This window comes from Phascolarctos cinereus, unplaced genomic scaffold (genome assembly GCF_003287225.1).
Source record: "Phascolarctos cinereus isolate Bilbo 61053 unplaced genomic scaffold, phaCin_HiC Scaffold_9;HRSCAF=440, whole genome shotgun sequence".
In the NCBI taxonomy this organism is placed as follows: Eukaryota; Metazoa; Chordata; class Mammalia; order Diprotodontia; family Phascolarctidae; genus Phascolarctos; species Phascolarctos cinereus.
The window spans coordinates 218,818,811-218,840,735 of NW_027556402.1; the positions used below are offsets into that span (position 1 = coordinate 218,818,811).

The window sequence follows — 21,925 nt, forward strand, 5'->3', positions numbered from 1 at the left end:
CATAATTCAGATAGAGAAGTGTTTCTCTGAAACCCTCAGATGGCTTCTTGAGGCCAAAAGTTTCATTTGTTCTTCATATGAATGGGCCAAAAGGAAAAGACTCCATCTCTTCCCATGAAAAGACTCTTTCTTGGCACAATGGCTGTCATGATAGGGTTGGCAAGCATGCAACCTAGAAAATAATAGCTGTCCTTTTTAAAGAGGGACCATGCATATGATTGTCTATGGTACCATTCCTTGCATGAAGCTTGAGGTATTGCAGTGAAATCCTGTTAGCCTAAAAGTCAGGAAACCTCAGTTTTAGTCCAGGTTCCAGGGTTACCTGTCCACATAACCTTGGCATATCTTAAAAACATAGCAAAACCAAAAAAACCCTCCTTACCTCTATACTGTCATCTGTAAAAAGGGAATTGCTATTCACGATGTTATGGATTCAGAGTGGTATAATGAGGATTATGAAATACAGATTCAGAGCTAGAAGAAGCTCGGAGTTCATGTAATGCCTTCATTCTTCAAATGGAGAAATTGAGGTACAGGAAGAGAAAGGGATTATTCTAAGGTCACACAGATATTAAGAATCAGAGCTGGGAAGTGAACCTATGAGTATTGGGAAAAGTATAAAACAGCATGCAAATAAGTGTAAGGATGTATTTTTCATTTTCTTGTTTGTTATGGGTGAATTAACATAGGTGCCAGGTCATTCCTCCCACCCCACCCCACCCCGCCATATTCTTCAGTTTCTTAAACAACCTAAAGGGAGGTATTAGATCTCCCAAGCAGATGAGGTAAATGTCCTGGAGGGCCAGGTCATTCAGCAGATTCAAGAGGCTGAGAGAACTGGGGATGGTTAGGGGACATGATAGCTGGCTTCAAGTATGTGAATAGCTGTCGTGGAGGAGGGATTCAACTTGTTTTGCTTGGCCCACCACGTAGAATTAGAAGCAGTAAGTGAAAATATCAGACGCAGATTTTGGCTACAAGGAAGGAACAACTTTCTGAGCTTCCTGATGGTTGCAGCCCTCCCAAATCAGATCTGCAGGAGGCAGCAGGTTCCCCTCTGCACCGCCTTTGCCCCCCACTGGAAGTTTTCAAACGCAAATGAGAAGGATGCCATGGAGGTGATGTGATGGTCAAGTATGGGTTGGCCTAGATGATTGCAGAAGCCCTTCTAACTATGAAATTCTGTGAAAGGTGTTTGTCTGAAGAAATTAATTTGTTTCTTAAGATTAGAATTTACTCCTTTCTCTACAGCAGAATCAAATCCAGTATTTGAAAATGTACCCTGATTCTGGACAATTATAATTATATCAGTGTTTAAATGTCATGAAATTAGAATCCATGAAGCCCAAGGTCTCTGTGTGTCAATGTGTTGCTGTTCTGCCAATACTGTTATTTTCTCTATCTTCATATTTTATGAGAATTCTACAATTAGGTTTACTTAATGGATTAATTTTGAATGTCATAAAACAGTACTAAAATCAAAGGGTCAGGCTTTACATTAATTGAAGGAATAAGTGAAGGTGCATTTATTTACAGAATTGTAACCAGGAGGAAACCACTGGGGCTTTGACCCACCAGGAGCATTGAAGGCTCACACTTCCTCTCCAGAGGAGCCCTGCTTCCTTCCCCCTCCAGTCTGGAGAATACTATCCCTACAGTCTCTCAGTACTCTGACTTTAATCTTCATAGGCATTTAGGGGTAGCAGAGAGAGATGGTCTGGCAGAGGCAAAGGAAGTGATGGGTGGTGGGGAAATCACTGGCATCACAGGTTTGGGAGGAGAGGGAAGGCATAGGGATAAGCTGTTCCCCTCTTCTCCTTCCCTCCCTCCCCCACCATGACTATACCTATGGTTAGGATGAGTTACCTTCCTTCCCCCCAAATCCCACCTAACCATATTCACAGTCTGGAAGGCTCTCTGGGGCATCATCTCATTCCCCTACCCCCTTCATTTTACCCAAGACCCTGGATTCTTGATTTGGGCTCTAGGCATTAGAAATACTAAAAATTTAGACTGCTTGGTAAGCCTGTATGCACCGCCTATTACTGCTTGGTGTCTCCAGATGGGATTTAAAGAACTTAGAATATTTCCAGAACGAAGGCCCAGAGCCATGAACGTGTTTTGTTTTGTTTTGTTTTTTAGTTGGACTACTATTGAAGTAGTCATTAAGCAGAAATGGACAGCTTCTAAATTTGAATATCATGAATGGGTTAATGGAAAATGCACCAGTAACCTGGAATTTAGAAAATCAAATTTATTCTTTGTTATAATATCAAGACCAAGACCATTGCATCATTCCTGCCATAGGTTCCCGAACCATTGATTGAGTTTGCTTTTTTCCTTGGTAGTTCACATCAATAAATATTGATTTTACACTGTTTTTCCTTTTTCACTTTTTCATTTGCAGTGAAAAGACATGCAACCTTTTCAAATTGTATATGGTAAAACCTTGATTGGAATGTTTAGGGAATAGGACATTCTAGTTTAATAAATATTTTCCCCATCTGGGCCTCATTGACTATTCATTAGTCAAATTAAAAAATCAACAAGCTTTTACCAGGCTCCCACGATATGCCAAGTTCTCTGGAGATAAAAGCAAAAATGAAAAAAAAAAATCCTGCTTCTAAGGAACCTATACAGTCTAGCAGGGGAGGTGACATGTTTATATATAATCATATACAGCAGGTAATTTGGAGAGGGATGGAAGCAGCAATGGAGGAGGGGGAGGAAATTTACCTGAAGAAAATAAGAGTTTCTGTGAGGTGGAGGTGAGGTGGGGGGAGATGCCAAGATAGCTGGAATTTTCTAAGAGGTTTGAAAGGCCCCAAATAAAAATTTATTATTGTGCCCTATTAGCTCTTCTTGTGTTTTGGGATGTGTTTTGCCTTGTGTGACAAAATGCATTCATCTTGGGAGGATTCCCTTTGGTAGTCTTTCATTTGAGAATGAGTTTCTTAATAGAAGTTCGCCATTTTTTGTTCACTTCATTTTAGAGATGGGCCAATAGTTGGACAAGTCAGTGGACTTCCCAGGGCCTCAGTTTCCCCACTCCTTAATTCTTGGCTACATTGTCAAAACAAAAGCTCTCTCATTTGTGACTGTATTTAGAGCAGATAGGTGAATGGCCCAGAAGAGCATGGATTATCGTGTGTGCCCTGGACTCAGTTTGGTGGTTCCTGCGTTCAGGGTGGAGTTTTCTGAGAGTTCCTTCTGTTTGGTGCCATTCAGGCCTGTTCTAACTGAAACTGAGTGCTCTTGGACATCTCCATTCCCAGGTTCCCAGACAAGTATTTCAATGATGCACCATCATTTTAAGGAGTGTCATCTCCCTCCGCAGTTGTTGCCTTTTTAAATGAGTATGGCCTTACTCCAGCTGTCCCTGGAGGAATGGCCTATGAGTAAATCCCTGAGCTTGCCGCTGCGTCTCAATGTTTCACACGCTTGGTTGCTTTGGACAGCCCCGCTTTCAGGCCCCTGGAGGTGCAGCCAGCAGCAAGGCCCTGGAAGTAGCTCTTCTAAGGGTCTCCACTGTGGGTTTCACTTTAGGTTTTTGAAGCTTGATTTATTCTCTTTATTTTTCAGCAAATGAAAAGATTGAAGACATCAATGGCTGTCCAAAGAATAGATCTCAAATGGTAAGTAGTCCAAGAACTGAGGGGCTGAATGGGTTTAATATACTACTCCTCTAAATTACAGATTACTTTGAAAATATTCCCGTGGCATTCCCGTAGATGTAGTTATTCCACTTTTATTCTGGGGACAGGCTTGGATATGGAGAGAGGGGGACACAACTAACAGGCTTCTCCAGTGACATAATTTTGCTTCTGTAACCTTTGTGGATAGACCTTCTCCTTAAAATGACCAGTAGCCCATTGGTTTTTAGAGACTTGCTATGCTGAATTGGTACAGGGATATAAATACTTGTGAGGGCTCATAGAAATATGATGATATAAAGTATCTTGCTTTCCCTGAAAGACCCCAAATAGTTTACATGTTTTTTAATGTAACACGTGTATTAATAGAAGGCAAAAACAAGTAGTGGTATACTGTATGCTCTGATGAAATTTTAAAGATATTCCATTGCTTTTTTTTTTTTGCATTGATGTTTTAAAACAGTCAATTTTTTTTTAATGAACCCTACAGGCTTACCTTTGAAAGTAAAGCAGTGAAGATTTTGGTGTTCAGAAAAAAAGTTGGATTAAATGTGATAATAAGCCCTTAGTTTTTTCACCTTCGAAACAGTTTATGAGTAGTATATTCAAAGAATGTTTCATTTGAGCCTAAAACTATGGCAATGCCTATTCATTAAAAAAAAAAAAAAGGAACATGGTACATTTCAGGGAAGGCTTTATACTTGGAGTTAATTTGCTGCCAACATTCCAAATGAAGTTGGTTTTTGTCTTTCCTTCCACTGTGATCCAATTTAATGCATTTCATTCAAAAACACATCAATTTGATAGGCAGTCTTAGACTCATGGTATAAAGTCTATTATTTGTTATGGCTTGTTCAGATTTAAATTCATTATAACCCCTCCTTTGCACTCCCCCCCCCATTTCTCTTTCTGTTTTGGTTGTGTTTATTTATGGAAGTGTTTTCCACATAAGAGTCATAGGACATTGTTTTTTCACTTACACCATGAAATCACTTTCTCTGCAGGCCAGTTTTAGATTTGGGGACTTATCGGGGTTTTTTAGTTTGATCCAGAAGATGACCATTTCTTTCATAAGAAAATCCATATATAGATATATCACTGCTTCTTTTGCTTTGAAAATCTTGGCTGCTATTTTTACTGGTGCTCTGGCAGCTGTCTGGAGTATAAATAATTGAGAAAATTTGGAAGATCACTAACTTAACCATTAGAGTAAGCATGTCAAGCATGTCTTTGCATGAAGTAGGCTCATTTGTCTTGGAAATTGAAGTGGATTCATTTGTCATGCCCCATTTCAGTGTGTAAGTGGGGGCTGGCATCAGAAACCTTTTTTTCAAAAAGGTTGTACTATATTCTCTGTGTGTGTGCACACACATTTTCAACAGCTACCTTTTGAAGTGTCATTTTCCATTAAAGGGAAAGTCAGTCTTCAAAATCAAAATATCATTGTCTTCCCAAGCTCCCCAAAAAGTATTAGTTCTTTATGCAAATATATCTAGGTATATTGATGTGTGTATCTATTATCATCTATGTGCATCTATATATGCATATTATATATGTGTATGTATAGATATGTATATGTTTATTATCCCAAAAAGTCTTAAGAAGTTGTATGCTAATAAAGCTTAAATATACTACTGTAATTTTATCAATTATTAAATAAATTTGTAAGGACCATGGGTTGTTTTTAAATACAGAAAGGCAGAAACCCATCTTTTTCAGTGATACCTAGTGCCAGCACATGAAATGAGGAAGGAGAAGAAAGAGATGGAGGCTCATGTAGTAAACCAAGGTCAGAAATTGTTCTGAGCACGGGATTCCAATCCAGAAATGATATCATTCCTATAGTCATGTAATTCTGTAGAAAATGAAAAGGATGATGATAAAAGCAATGCATTGAATAGCGTAGACTTAAACCAAAGAGAGAGCTTTGGCCACACAGATCTGTGTGCTATCAGGGGAGCTCTCATAGTCTGGCAAGCAGTTTCCCTCTCAGAGAGATATAAAAATATACAACTGTCTGTGTAATATCCACAGATTTAACTCTTGCTTATTTCTAGTAATGGAGGACAATAGTGGCATGGATGAATCAATCAGTAGTCCTCAGGGGTAGATAAACTAACATTTTGTTTGGCTTTGAGTTTACTTCCAGTTGGATGTTTTTTTCATATATTTTTTAGAAGACTGGCCTTGTCAATTATGTTTTACCCAGGTGATATTACAATAATAACAGTAACATTTTATCTAGAATATTACAGGATTTTCTTAATAACACCTTGTGAGATAGATAATGCATGCATTATACCCATGCTAGAGATGATGAAACTGAGGTTCAGAGGGGGCAGCATGGTACACTAGAAAGGGTCCCAAACTTTCTTTTTTTCTTTTTTTCTTTCTCTTTCTTTCTTTTTCTTTTTTCTTTCTTTCTTTCTTTTTCTTTTTCTTTCTTTTTTTTCTTTTTTTTTCTTTTTTTTCTTTTTGGCTAGGCAATGGGGTTAAGTGACTTGCCCAGGGTCACACAGCTAGTAAGTGTTACGTGTCTGAGGCCAGATTTGAACTCAGGTCCTCCTGACTGGATCCGAGCTCCAATCCTACCACTTTGTAACTGTGTGACCTTGGGAAAGTCACTTGACATCTCTAAGCCTCAGTTTCCTTATGTGTAAAATGGTTGGAGTAAAATCTATAAAACAAAATGTGTAAAAGTTTCATTATATATAAAATGACACCTAAATTCTCTTGTAGCTCTAGGTGTATATAGTATGTTGTGACTTGCCCAGGACTGCACAGCTAGTCAAAGGCCTGATTTGAATTTGGGGCTTATCTGACCCCAAGTCCTTTCCATTATAATTAGCTAACCTTCTAAGAAATGCATTTTTTTTGGTAGGGAACAGTTGTTTCAGGAGTAGTCTAGATGGCAAAAGAAAGGCAGACTGTGCAGAAAAGGGGAGCTGCAGATAATCTGCCAGGCAAATGACATACATGTGGACAATTGTGAGTTAACCTTGCTGTCTTTAGTTAATGAACTTAGTGTTGTTCTCACTGGATGTAACAGATGTATAACACTGAACCTTTGTTAATAAAATAGGAATGAGTTAGTATGGAAGCAGTATGGAATCTTATAATCTTTATGTTTGCAAAATGAAAATAAGTATGTAGAAGGTGAAGTTTTTGAGAAAAATGGAGCATAATGAAAAGTACCAGGTAAAAGGATCGTTAGGCACCCACTCATTCTTTTCCCCTCCCTGTAGCCCCAAGCCAAGTTGTTTAGGTGGAAGCCACATAATCCACTACCCTCACCCCTCAACAGACACCCGTGGCTGACTTGCTGACAGGCCCTTCTCTTCCCAGGATGCAGGGCAGAAATTGGATCCTAATGAGTTGAATAAACCCCTTCGGAATAGGATGGGGAAAGAGACTACCAGTGAAATCTTGGACTAAATTCTGCATATATATTATTATTATGGTTTTTAATATAGGTGTTGACACCTGAGAATTGCATAAGCCCTTGCGTAGTAATATGTTCATTCATTTTCTCAAACAATAGTATGCATCAACTATCTCCACCCATTCTCTCTGAGCCTCAATCCTAATCTATCCCCTCAGTGATCAAATCCTTTCCTTCATTGGTCCAAGTTGCAAAAACTTTTATGGATCTCTACAACCATGAGAAAACAAACCGTAATCTGAATTTCCTAGATTTTCAGGTCTTTTCAGGTCTTCTACTTTCATAGCACCATTCTTATTGAAGTAGACCCAGCGTCGGAAGTGAGAATGAATGATGTGTGTTTTTTCTTTCAGTCACTCACGTGGAAATCATGTCAGATTGGGGAAATAGGAATTATAGAAACATACCAACTTGCTGAAAAGTAGAAATGCTATTCAACAATCAGATCCCTCAACTCATTAGTGCACCTCTTGAATTACATTTTTATTTCGTTATGATAACCAGTAAAGTTTCTCGAGGACAGGGATAGGTTCGTTTTCGTCTCTGTATGGTCATTGGTTGGCACAGAATTGGTGCCTAATAAATGTTTGTCAAACTACATTAAAATCATTTGGATGTGCTAACTCACTGAAGAGAAGAGATACCATTTCCAATATGCTGATGTTTTTGTTTGGTGAAATCCAGGAGTCTTTATTGATGCTCTAAAACAGTACTATCTCCTGGCTGAAAAGGCAAGAATCCTTTTTTTTTTTTTGGCTGAGGCAGTTAGGGTTAAGTGACTTGCCTAGGGTCACACAGCTAGTAAGTGTCTGATATTAGACTTGAACTCAGGTCCTCCTGACTCCAAGGCCAGAGCTCTATCCACTGTGCCACCTAGCTGCCCCAAGCATCCTTCGTAATGATGCCTGGAGCACCATTCAGAATGTTTTGACTGCCGAGTGATCCAAACCTCAACCCCTTATAAGAGCAACCTTTGCTAGTGGTAGGGTTCGAACCTAATAGTCCCTATGGTTGGATCAGATGAGGACAGCTTTGCTTTTAACCAAGGTTCTGGGAAGAGCTCTTGCTATCAATGCCAAAAAGCAACCATGCTCCTTTTTTTCAGGGAATGAACGGGACTGAGTCCTAATCCCAGCTTTCCAGCACTCCCAGAATTCCAATTTAGGGAGCCAACAAAGAGAAGGGTCCATGTGACAAATTTTCCCACAGCTCCCAACCATAGGAGATATGAGGCTGTTCATTTAGTGGCTATGGAAGAAGTCAGGAGCAATACAGTAGTCAAGTTCCTTCACCTATGCCAAACATTGGTATCCTTTGAAGTAGGCTTTTGATATCAGGACTTCGTCCATGTGGTATCATCTGGGGAAGCAGAACAGCATAGTAGAAAGATACATTTGAGCCAGGAGACCCTGGGTTAAAACCCTACTTCTGACATTAGTGTGTGGTCATGAGCAGTCACTTGACTAAGCCTCAGTTTTCTCGTCTGTGAAATGGAAATAATAACACACATAGGCAGGACCTACTAGGTCCCGTCACTTAGGACTGTTTTGAATCTTGAATGAGGTAATATATGCAGAGCTCTTTGCAAACTTTTTAAAGTGCTATGCAAATTCATGGTAGTCATATCAGTTTGCAGTCTGGTTAGTACTTTCCTTTTCATTTACTTCCTAGAACCTGAATAATTACTTATTTCTACCTTATTCTAACCCCTAGACCCTATAGTCCCATCTGCTTGGTTCTTAAATAAGTTTATGTTTGTGGGTCAAAACTCAGCTAGTGTCCCCATGGCAACAGAGGGGCATCTTTTTGACTGTCTGTCACATGGTATATTCAGCAGATCTCTGTTAGCTTGGAAGGAGACCTGCTGCTTGGAGCCATGCCATGGTAAACCAGCTTAACTCCTCAAAGGGCACTCTGATACACTTGGCTAAACGTTGAGCGGAGGAATAGCCAACAGTGTTTGTTCTCTCATCGTTCTTAATTTAAGCGGCTTGGCTTTGTTCCTAAGGACAGTAGTTGCTGGGTCTATAAAGCCTTTGGATTGGAAAGCCCTCTCTATCTGATGGAAAATGATTTAAGAATAGGGGTAGCTAGTGCACTGTGAGGAGGGAGGGTTTAGTTGAACAGTACGGAGGAGTGTTGGCCCTATCAAAAGACTGGCTTGCGGAAGCCCATTGGGTGTTCTGCTGTCCATACCTCACTTTGGGGAGAGATTCTCGGGTCCTGAGGATAGAGTGTGGTATATTGATGGACTAGAATTCCTCCCACAGACCCCCACCCAATGCAAGCTCCTTGAGGGGAGTGTGGGCAGCTAGGTGGTGGGGTGGGCAGAGTGCTGGGCCAGGAGTCAGGAAGACTCCTCTTCCTCAGTTCAAATCTGGTCTTAGACACTTACTAACTGTGTGACCCTGGGCAAGTCACTTCACTCTGTTTGCCCCAGTTTCCGCATCTGTAAAATGAGCTGGAGAAGGAAATGGCAAACCACTCCAGTACCTTTGCCAAGAAAACCCCAAATGGGGTCATGGAGAGTTATATACAACTGAAAGGAACTGAATGACAAAATGAGGCCAATGACTTTTGAGGCCGCTAGATGGTGCCAATAGTACATAGAGTATTGAACTTAGAGTTAAGAAGACCCGGGTTCAAATCATACCTCAGATACTTACTAGTTTAGGAAAGCCATGGAACCTCCCCTGCTTCAGTTTTCTCAGCTGTAAAATAGGGATAGCATAACAGTAAAATAAGGATATTGTAATAGCACCTACTTCACAAGATTGTTGTAAGAATAGAATGAGATAAAATTTGCAAAGCACTTAGCCCAGTGCCTGGCACTTAATAAATGCTCCTTCCTTTTCCCTTCACTCCTTTCATTTTAATCTCTGCATTTCTAGCACCTAACAGAGGGCCTGACACATAGTGTGGTTTATTGTTGTTGTTCAGTCATTTTTCAGTTGTGTCCAACTCTTCATGACCCCATTTGGAGTTTTCTTGGCAAAGATACTGGAATGGTTTGCCATTTCCTTCTCCAGCTCATTTTAAAGATGAGGAAACTGAGGCAAGCAGGGTAAAGTGCCTTACTCAGGGTCGTACAGCTAGTAAAGTGGCTGATTTGAACTCAAGAAGATGAGTCTTCCTGACTCTAGGCTTGGTGCTCTAGCTGCTGCGCTACCTAGCTGCCCTCTAGAGTATGGTTGAATTGGATTTAAATGAATATGAGTTCAATTTGAAGTCTGAGGCTGGATTTGAGTCTGGACTGTGCCAGTTATTTCCTTTTGTGACCCTGAACAGGACACTAAATGTGTCGGGGCTTCAGTTTCCTCATCCGTAAAATTAAGGGATTGGACTAGATGAACTTTAGTGTTCTTTCTAGCTCTAAATATATAATTATTCCCATAAAGCTGTGAGGGCAGTTTTCAGAAGGATGTGAGACATCAAGAGGTCACCTAAACTCTTATCTTGCTAAGCCTTCTTTGTGAGAATATCCTCATCTAAAAGCCCAAAGCCAGCAGTCCATGTTTTTCGTATAGGAAAGGAATAGGTAAGTAGTTTCCAAGGTATGGATGCTCATCATGAATGACCAGGTCTACCTTTGAGGGACATTTCAGGTATCAATGGTTGGTTTTTCATGTATATTCTTAGACATTTATTTGGGGGAAAAAAAATTGAAAGGACACATGATGAGGCCTGAAGGAAGATCTAGCATGTATTCAATCATCAGTTTCCCAGCCCTTACCTATTATTTTATGATCAGTATTTTTGACTTGGTAAATGAATGAAACTGAAACAACTCCAGTGGGTTTCATTTGGCTTAGAGGGAAGGGGAGGGTCAATGTCATTAGGACTGATATAAAGCTTGCATTATCCTGTGATTTCCTTGATATGAGGAATTTTTGTAGGGATTTTTTTTTCTTTCAGGCAATTGAGGTTAAGTGACTTGCCCAGGGTCACACAGCTAGTAAGTGTCAAGTGTTTGGTCTGAGGCTGGATTTGAACTTGGGTCCTTCTGACTTCAGGGCCAGTGCTCTATACACTGTGCCACCTAGCTGCCCCATATATGAGGAATTTTTGGAGGAGGAAATTCCCTCCATACCACTGAAGCTCAGCACCTTTAAGTCTTAGAAAGTTTACTGGATCACTAATAGATGAAGTGATTTGTCCCTGATCAGAGTCAGAGTGCAAACCCAGGTCTTGCTGGCTTCAAGGACAACTCTATCTATGAAGCTACAGCTGCCTCTAAGTATGTTAAGGGAGGAAAAATGTTCTGTAAGTGACTTGAGTTGACCTGTGTCACTGACTTGAATAGACATCTCCTCTGGTAGAAACCATCCTTTAGAGATTCCCCTCAAAAGTCCCAGTGATATATGATATGTATCCATATCTTGCCCTAAGGGGATGAGTTACTGTACCCACAGCCAGTCAGCCCGAGCCTGATGACCTGCAACCTTCCTAAGGGCATCAGGAATGTGTGGTCAGATAACACTGGAAATGTCTGAAATACTTGGACAGCTGAAATGCTTCTTCTACAAGCCCCATGCCTATTTTTATATATGCCTGAATACACACACACACACACACACACACACACACACACACACACACACACACACACACACACCACTGTACTGTGCAAGTGAATACAGAAAATCCAAGAAATCATTTAAAGTTAAGAGCAAATGCTGAGGTTTGACAGGCTTACAAAAGACAAGGTAATCTGTGACTGCTCTATATTGGTTCTGTTTGCCTAAACAGGACACCTAGTTTCTGCTCCCTGAGAGCCTGCCTTTGGGCAGTGGATTATAAAAATACGATCAAAATATGTAGAACTGAGTACACATTTTTAAATGACTTCGAATTTAGGTTAAAGACCAAATCATGTAAGCAAATATCAATGTACTATAAACATAATGGCAATATAAATATAGTATATTCAATTGTATGGGATACAGCAAAGGAATATTCAGAGGGAAATATATAGAATTGTACTTGGGACAGCCTTTATAATAACAATGATGATAACTACATCTACATAGTGATTTAAGGTATGCTATGCACTCTAACATAGCTAAGTGACATAATGGAAAGAGGGTTAGATTTGGAATCAGGAAGACCTGAGTTCAAATCCTACCTAATTGTATTACCCTAAGCAAGTAATTTAATATCTGTCTGTCTCAATTCTTACTTATCTGTAAAATTGAAATTGTAATGATGCCTACCTCTAAGGGTCGTTGCAAGAATAAAATAAGATAATATTTATAAAGTACTTTCCAAAGAGTGAAGTGCTATATAAATAATGCTAGCTATATGATGGCGATGCTTTTCATCATTATTATCTACTGTGCCTCCTAGCTGCATACCTGAATGCCTTTCCCTTGTGGAGTTAAAGTCACTGGTACTGTAGATGTTATTTGTCCTTCCTTATCTGCATTCATTTCCTCTTTGAGGGAATTCTTTTTGATTTAACCAGAATATACAAACAATTAAATTCTATTAAATAAGCATTTATTAAGCATCAAATATATGCTGGGCAGTTACAAAAACACAACTAAACCACTGTCTCCTAAACATTATAATTACTGTTTGCAGAGCACTTCAGTGTTATTAAACTATTTTATCTTTCCAAGATCCTGATAAAGGAGATGAGAAATATGACGGATTCTTTCAATTTTAGAAATGAAAAAACTCACCTCCCTCCTCCTGATCCTGAGAATTTTTGGCTTGGCTATGTCAGCAGATAGCTTTGGGTCATGTGAGAGAGCCCCTGATTGACTTTCCTTCAGATTACGTACTATGACATTGGCATTCCAACCTGGGCATCTACTTCTTATATCCCTTGAGAATAAGAACAGAGGAATGGAATGGAAGGAAAGATTATTGGTGAAGCAGAGAAAAGCAAGCCACATTTGTCTTTTACTCATTCCATTGAGGTTTAGGTTTAAAGAATACCTTAGGCTGTGCAGGGCAAGCGTTCACATGGTGGTCAGAAGAAGCGATACAAGGACACTCTCAAGGTCTCTCTTAAGAACTTTGGAATTGATTGTGTGACATGGGAGGCACTGGCACAAGACTGCTCAGCATGGTGTGCCCACATCAGAAAAGGTGCTGTGCTCTATGAGCAAAGCAGAATTGAGATAGCTCAAGAGAAATGCAAGATATGCAGACTCAGAGAATCCACTCCAAAGATTCACACAGACTATTTGTGCCCAACCTGTGGTAGAACATTCTAAGCTTGTATTGGTCTGATCAGCCACAATCGGACACACTAAAACTTGACTCTGGCCTAGTGATGTCATTTTGGTCCTCTTTGAAAACGGAAGACAATAACAATCAGATGGCATGAATTTTAAAGGAAACCCAAGCTAAGCTTAAATGTATAATGCTGAGGGGAAGTATATTTACTAGATGTTATCATTTCATCAGTGTCCTTCACTTGGTTTACCCTATAGGTGTTGTTAAAGAAGACACTCACAGTTTTTTATTCTTTATTTTAGAGTGTAATGTTTTATATAAATATCATTATGTCCCTGGAATTATGATTATATACCATTTTTTGGATGTAGTCGAGTCAACTAGCAGTTAGTAAGGTGCTACCATGTGCCAGGCACTATGTGAAGAACAGAGAGATAAAGAAAGGCAAAAAATAGACCCTGTCCTCAAAAGGCTCACAGTGCAATGGGGGAAGACACTAGCTTAGCATGCTGCCTGCACATAGTAGGCACTATAAATATTTTTTGATGAGCCTTTGTCAATGATATTTGAAAGCTCATAAAGAGTGGGAGGGTTACTGGAAGACTAGCCAATTTTGTTCCAATTTTTGAAAATGGGAAAAGATTGAAGTCTGTAAAGTGTAGATGAATGATCTTGATTTTTATTCCTGGCAAAACTCTCAAATGCATTAATAAAGGAATGTTTGGCAAATGTTAGAAAAAGAAGCAATGACTTTATCAAGAATAGGTTATCCCAGACTAAATTCATTTCCATTTTGACTGGGTTATTAGATTCATAGATCAGGGAAATGTTATAGATAGCATTTACCTAGATTTTATTTTTTTTTTTTCGGCCAGGCAATTGGAGTTAAGTGACTTGCCTAGAGTCACACAGCTAGTAAGTGTTATGTGTCTGAGGATGGATTTAAACTCAAGACCTCAAGATAGGGCTGGTGCCTTATCCACTACACCACGTACCTGCCCCCATTTACCTAGATTTTAGCAAGACATTTGGCAAAATCTGTTATGCAATCCTTGTTGAGAGATGTTGACTAGACGGTACCACAATTACGTATATTCAGGATCGGTTGAATGGCTGGACACACGGAGCCATTATTAATAGCTCAATGTCAGATTGGGTGGAGGTTACTAGTAGAGTGATCCAGGGATGTATCCTTGGCCCTGCACTGTTTAACATTCTTACCAGTGACTTGGATAAAGGCAAGGGTGATGTGCTTACAAAGTTTCCAAACGGCATAAAGCTAAGAGGGATAGATAACATTTTAAGTGACAAGATTAGAATCCAGAAAGATCTCAAAAGGCTAGAATTTGGAACTGAATCTAATACAATAGCTATATAATAGGGACAAATGTAAAGTCTTACAGTTTGGATCAAAAGTTAATTATGGGTTTCCCCCTAGTTTATATCCTGGATTGTCTTGTTTTCTCTCTCTATTTTTCTCCCTTAGTGATATCATCACTTCTCACGAGTTCAATGATCATCTCCGTGCAGATGACTACCAAATACGTATGACAATTCCTAATCTCTTTCTTAAACTTCAGACCTGTTATATATCTCCACCAGAAAGATCTATAGGCATTAGAAACGTACTGTGTCCAAATTGGAACTCAGAACTCGTATTTCACTCCCCTTGAAACCATTCCTTTTCCAAACTTCCCAATGTCTATTCTGGGTATCACCATTTTTCTAGTCACTCAGATTTGCTACACTGGAATCATAACTGACTCTTCACTCTCCTTCATCCCCTCCCCCCATATCCATTCCCCTGCTCTTTCCATTCCATTTCTCATATTTGCCCCCTTTCCTCCACTCACACAGCCACTTCCCCACTTTAAGCTCTCATTCCCTCTCTCCTGGACTGTTGTAATATCCTGCTAATAGGCTTCCCTGTTTCTTGCCTCACCCTTCTCCAATCCATCTTCCAAACACCTGCCAAATAGCTATTCCTAAAACACAGATGTAGTCTTCTTGTTCCTGAACTCAGAAATATTTGGTCACTTCCTATTTAGCCTTTAGGATAAAATACAAAATCCTCAGCCTGGCATTTATCACTTTCTACAATATGGCACCCACATATCTTTCTACTTGTTATATACTCCCAATCATACATTTTCTGTTCAAGTCAAATTATTCTACCGGGGGTATGGTGTAGTTGTTATTTGTGGTTGGCTAAAGTGAGAGTCATGTGCCCTAGAAAGTAGATGTGAAAAGAAATTGAGGACACAAAAAGAAAGAAAGAAGGAAAGTAGATGTGAGGAGAGGCAAAGTTGTCTTTTCTGTTGTAGAAGTTTAAAAATCTCAATTGTATTCTTGCCCACATAAAAAGCCAAATCATTTCATCATGGGCCTGGGTAGCAGGTATGTCTGCAGTAGAGCTGGTTTCTTGATGCATGGGGTGAGAAGAAACAAACTTTTGTGGTCTGAGTTCAGAAGTTCAGGGTAGATGCAGAAAAATAACTTTAGGAAATTAATTATAGGGAAAATATTGGAAAGACGAATAAAAATGTAAGGTCTAGAGGAGAGGGGAAAGAGTGGTAGATCTCAAAATTATTGGACTTCTGAAAAACTGTGAGAAGAAAGTCTAACCATTCTATTTTTAAGGATTTGTATGAAAAACTCAAGTTTAGAGAACATGGACTAATTACAAATTTAAAATATTCATGAGGTGCATACATGGAAAAACCAAAGATTCAACTTAGTCAAGAATGTTATCATTAATATTCAAAACTATAATGTCAAAGAAAAGCTCTATGAATACGATTGTAACAATCATCAGAAAAATGCAATTACAAATCTTTTAAGATGTTTCTATTAAAATGGGAAACAACAGAAGAAACTAAACCACCACCATCTTCATTCATGCACAGAGTAAAAATATAGGACCAGATCCCAGGAATGATGTCCCACCATAATTAAACATTCTTAAAAACAAAATATAGAAATTTGATAATCAAGACAATTTTGAATAGTTCTTAGACAAAATATTCAGCTTCAGAACAACATTTAGTTTGGAGAAACAGTAGGAGGTAAAAGATTCTTGAATGCTTTACAAGCCTGAGATGAAGAAAGGAAGAACTTTATAACAGACTTGGGGCCCCTTGAGCTAAGTACTATGAATAATAAACACTTTATAATTGTGACTAATTGTGTTCAGTCAATAAAGGTGGATTTTAAAAACAACAGTAGGTCAGTTTTGGTTAATCACAGAATCATGTCAGCATATGTAGGATTTTTTTCTGTATTAAGTTCAGAAAAGAATTCAAATTGGAGTAATAAAAAAAGATTTAGGAAAATTTTTCTGATGAAACACTTTAACAAAGAATGGTAGAGAATTTCAAAGTTAATAATATAACTATGATTACAAATGAATTAAATTCCTCTATAAAAATCAAGTGATGGATTTAAAAGTACAACAAAACACAATATATAATATAAAAATAGATACATAGATTTCAGATAATGCTAAGGACTAAGGGTGGGGAACCTGTGGCCTGGAGGCCACACGTGGCCTTCTAAGTCCTTGGGTGTGGTCTTTTGATTGAGTATGAGTTTTACAGAACAAATCTAACCAAGGTGAATTCAAAATAGAAAGCATTGAGAGATAGACAAAAAAATTATATTACTCTTAAAGGATATTGATAATAGCCTTTGATAAAAACCATAGATAATAAAAACATATCCATCTTTGTTATTTATGCAAGAAATACCATAGCAGTGAAATTTCTAAATTAAATGTTAGCTGATTTGCAAAAATAACTAGACAGAAATTTTGTAATAGTTGGATATTTCAATAGGTACTAATGGAATATGGTAAATCAAATGTTTAAAAATAAATAAAGAAGTTATAAATATGAATAGAGTACTGAAGAAACAATTTGCTAGATATATGGAGAGAACTGGATGAAAAAACAGAAATATACTGTGTTTTTCTTAAAATACGCATTTATCAAATCATTGAGAAGTTGTAAGTGAATTCAGGAAGGTATAAATTTTATGCACTAATTTTACCAGTCATTACACTGTAAAATTGATGCTTATCATGAAAATATGATAAAAATATGTAGACCTGAATATATATTTAAGTGATTTTGAATCTAGGTTAAAGACCAAATCATGCAAACAAATATCAATGTACTATAAACATAATGACAATATAGATATAGGGTATTCAAATTTATGCGATACAGCAAAGGAGTATTCAGAAGCAAATATATATCCCTAAACACATATTTACAAGAGACAAAAGAAGAGATTAAGATAAGGAGAGAAATCAGTAAGAAGAAAGAACAAAATAATGATTGAATTGATCAATTAAGCTATTTGTTTTTTTAAAGACCAATATAATTTATGAACAATAAAAATAAATTTTATTCAAAAAAGAGGAAGAAAAATCAAATTACCTGAATGACAACGAGCAAGAAGGCTCACAAAGAATGAAAGAGCCATCCAGAAAGCTACCAGACGTGGTCATACCAGGACAGAGTAAAGTGGGACCATCACATCCTCTCTTTTGAACATAATACTTCTATTTACGTGGCCCAAGATCGTATTAACTTATTGGGGTACCATATCACACTATCATTTCACATTGGCTAGGCAATGTTCTAAAATCCTTGGGTTCTTTTCAAATGAATTGTTTTTAGCAACATCTCCTATAACGTGGATATTAATTTTTAACAAATGTTTTAAGTTTTTTCTATATCATAAAATTTATCTTGTTAGTCTCATTCCATTACCCAGCCTATCGAGATCTTTGTAAATCCCAAGTGTTGTGATCTGACGCGCTACCTGGCCCCTCCATCCTAGTTTCACATTGACAAATCTGATGAACAGCTGTTTCTCAGCACTTGTCTTTCTCTCTCCAAGCAAATAGTCTTCCAAACTATCATTAGTGTCCTTCAAAAGATCATAGGATGCAATTTAGAAGCCACCTACTCCGACTCCTTTATTTGACACATGAGAAATTGACTTCCAAAGTGGTAAAATGACTTGCCTGAGGTCATAGGGCAGAACTAGAAATTGCCATCCAAATCCCATTTAGACTGGAAAATTTACTGCAATATCTAGTAAGCTTTCCAATGGACCGTGCTGCCTCTTAAATTCCTGGACAAGAGCTCATAATTAGCATGGCTTACTCTGTGGTCCAGATGGAGACCTCAGAGCTCACCTAAGTTCAACAACCTCGTTTTACAGATGAGGAAACTGAGATCCGGGAAGGTTAAGTGACTCTCCCAGTATCACACAGGTAGTAAGAGAGAGAGGCAGGATTTGAATGAGTTTTACTTGCCTTTGGTGCCCAGTGTTCTTTTCACTGTAACATACATCCTGTTCTCTGACACTGTCTTGTCAGAAGGTTAGTTACTTCAGAAATCATGGGGTCATGGGATTTAGACCTGGAGAAGCACTAGAGATCATCTAGTCAAAACCTCTCATTTCATAGATGAGGAAAGGGAATCTCAGTGAGATTAAATAATTTTCCCAAGGTCACTTGGTAGCTGATAGCGAAGTTTGAACCTCATGTTTATATCTTTGTGTTAGATCACAGCTAACAAGTTTCTCTTCTATACTGGTCTCTCTTCAACTAGTAACAGTGATATTTCATTATTTGTGTAACTCATCTTCAGTTGTCTCTGCAGGGCTTCACAATCCACCCCCCCCATTCTCAACTAAATTGCCAGATTTTATTTTATTATTATTATTTTTGTTTTCCATGAGAATGATGAGAAGTGGGTGGTAGACCTTAACTCTGATAGGTCTCAGGGGATTGCCAAATCTCAAATGTATCTGATAGGAAAACAGTTTGTCACCTGGCTGTTCATATCACATGGACATATATACCCTTTTCCATCTTTGGTCACCTACAGTAATGGCACAAATAATATATAATCTTATTTTTGGTTGCATCTATAGAACATGATGTTGAAGAAAAGCCACACTTTCCATTTTAGGCATAAGCCTGACAGTAATAATTTTATTAATTAAAAGTATACGCTTTTTCTTCTTGGATGGAGGAAGGGGTCCAAAAGCCAGGTAGAATTTCCCCTTGACCTTGAAAATTTTTTGTAGGTGCACTAGAATTTCAAATTTTAATATTCTCAATCAAAAGATAAAATTATATAGTCAAGATTAAATAAGGGTTACATGTTTAGGTAGCAGCCTCAGAACATTTTAAGCAACTTGAAATGTCAGCAGACCCTAGAGAATAATTTTCCTCAATCCATTTAATCCCTCTTTGAGTGACTTTCTAAGGATTCTCCTTGAGATCAGGACTGTTTTTTGCCTGTCTTTGTATCCCTAGAGTTTATAGCACAATGTCTGGCCCATAGCAATTATTTAATAAATACTCATTGACTTGTCCAGGTGAAAAGGACATTCTGATGGAGGAGAAAACACGTAAATGACTATGTACATAATAGTTAAATATGTGGTAAATTGGAGATAATCTCAAAGGGAAGGTGCTGGCATTGAAGGGGACCAGGAAAGATTTCTTACAGAAGGTGAGATTTGAGCTGAGGACTTGAATAAGCCAGGCCATAGGTGGCAGAGTTAAGAAAGGAGTATATTCAGGCATGGGGACAGACAATGTAAAAGTATGGAGTCTGGAGAAGGAGTGTCTTGGTTGGGCAATAGCAAGGAGGGTGAGAGTAAGAAGATTAGAAAGGTAGGAAGGGGCCAAGTTGTGAAGGGCTTTAAAAACCAAACAGAGAATGGTATATTTCATCCTAGAAATAATAGGAAGACACTGTAGATTATTGAGTTGAGTGAGGGAAGGGGTGACATGGTATGCTTGCAGAAGATCACTTTGGCTGCTGAGTGGAGGATGGACTGGAATGAGGAGAAACTTAGGACAAGGAGACCAATCAGAAGGCTATTGCAGTAGGCCAGGCAGAAGGTAATGAGGGCCCACACCTGAATGGTGACAGTGTCTGTCTCAGAAGAGAGAAGGGGTCATGTATGATAGATGTTTTGAAGGTAGAATTGATGGGACAAGTAAAGGTGAGATCAAAAGATTCTCCCATTTACTGAAATAAGCAAAGATTCCTTCTGGTCTGAAAGAAGAAAAGGAAGAAAGAAAGGAAGGAAGAGAAAGGAAGAAAGAAAGAGGAAGGAAGGAAGGAAGGAAGGAAAGAAGGAAGGAAGGAAGGAAGGAAGACAGACTACCATCTTGCCCCACTGGAAGTCTGGTCCCTAGTGCGCAGCTCCTTCCCTACTCACAGAGGTTGCTGTTTGTCCTTCACTCTCAAAGAGGACCGTGATATCAGGCAGGTGATGCCATGACATGCAAGTGCATTGGATTTAAGCCTCACTTTCTCTTCTGGAGCCATCTAGGTCCAGTGGCTAGATATGGATCAGGACAACTGGAGAAGGCCCAGAAGGCAGTGGGGGACCTTGGTCTTTTAAAGCTAAGGTCTTTAGCAGGTCTCAGTTTGCCTGAGATAGTACCCATTCAGTGATTAAGGCTAAGATGTATTGTACTTGAGAATGGTAATGTGGCATAGTGGATAGAGAACCAACCTTGGAGCTGTGTTGCTCTGGGCAATCCATTTAACTTCTGCGAGTTCCAGGCAATTCTCTGCATAGGAAGAGGGAGTTTCTTCATCTAGGCCCTCCTTATTTGAATGAAATAACAGGTCCAGGCTCTGTCCTTTTACAGGAGTGTGATTATGTAAAAAGAAGGGTAGCTTGGTAGAATCAGTAGAGCTCAGCAAACTACCCCTGAGAGCCAGGTCCAGCCTGCGGATTGTTTTTGTACAAATCATTATTCCACTTTAAAATCAAGTTTTATTGTATTTTAATTAAAAAAAAACTATTGGATTAAAGGCCAGGCAGGCCAAATTTGGCCCTCCTAGTTTGCCTACTCCTAGAAGGGAAAAGAGGGAAGGGAATAAACATTTATATAGCACCTACTACGTGCCAAGCACTGTATAAAAAGCTTTACAAATATGATCTCGTAGGTGCTATTATTATCACCATTTTACAGTTGAGGAAACTGAGGCAAACAGAGGTTAAGTGACTAGCCTAAGGTAATACAACTAGTACTGCTGACTGTCTGAGGCATCCAGGTCCTAACTATGAAGCCTGTACTATCCAGCTGCTTCCTATCATACCACTGGATAGTGGGAAGAGACCTGACTGTGAGTCAGAAAGCCCTGAGTTCAAATCACACACTGGCGATGTGATTGTGGGCAAGTCCCCTCATTTACTTGTACCCCAGACAACTCTATAAATTGCAAAGAAGGTGCTGATCTGCATTGTTAAATTCCTCCTTGGGAGCTCCCTACACTAAAAAAAAAAAATCTCAGGAACTGTTTATAAAAATTCGTTGATATATTGTTGTTTTTACTCTGATTTCTTCATTCTTTGTCACTTCCTAAGTCTTTCCTTCTTTCCTCATATTTGTTACTTCTCCATCAACCTGAACCCTAACAGATTGTAACTTTGAGTGAAAAACTGTATCCCCAGTGCCTGGCTCATAGTAGGATTTTAATAAATGACTGTTGTAATGTTTAAGGATGTGGAAAATGGAGATTTTATTTTGTCTTTATAGCCCCAGTGTACCCAGTAGGCACTTAATAGATGCTTATTAAATTGAATTTTGCAATAA

General features: G+C 38.7%; 1 protein-coding gene across 1 annotated transcript in view; it reads left to right on the forward strand.

The window, feature by feature from the left end:
• Window positions 1-21,925, forward strand: part of NAV2 (neuron navigator 2) — a 453,334-nt gene that overhangs the window by 130,981 nt on the left and 300,428 nt on the right. Inside the window, 1 exon segment of the mRNA XM_078148755.1 lies at window positions 3,583-3,635. Coding sequence (XP_078004881.1) covers window positions 3,583-3,635 — 53 coding nt within the window.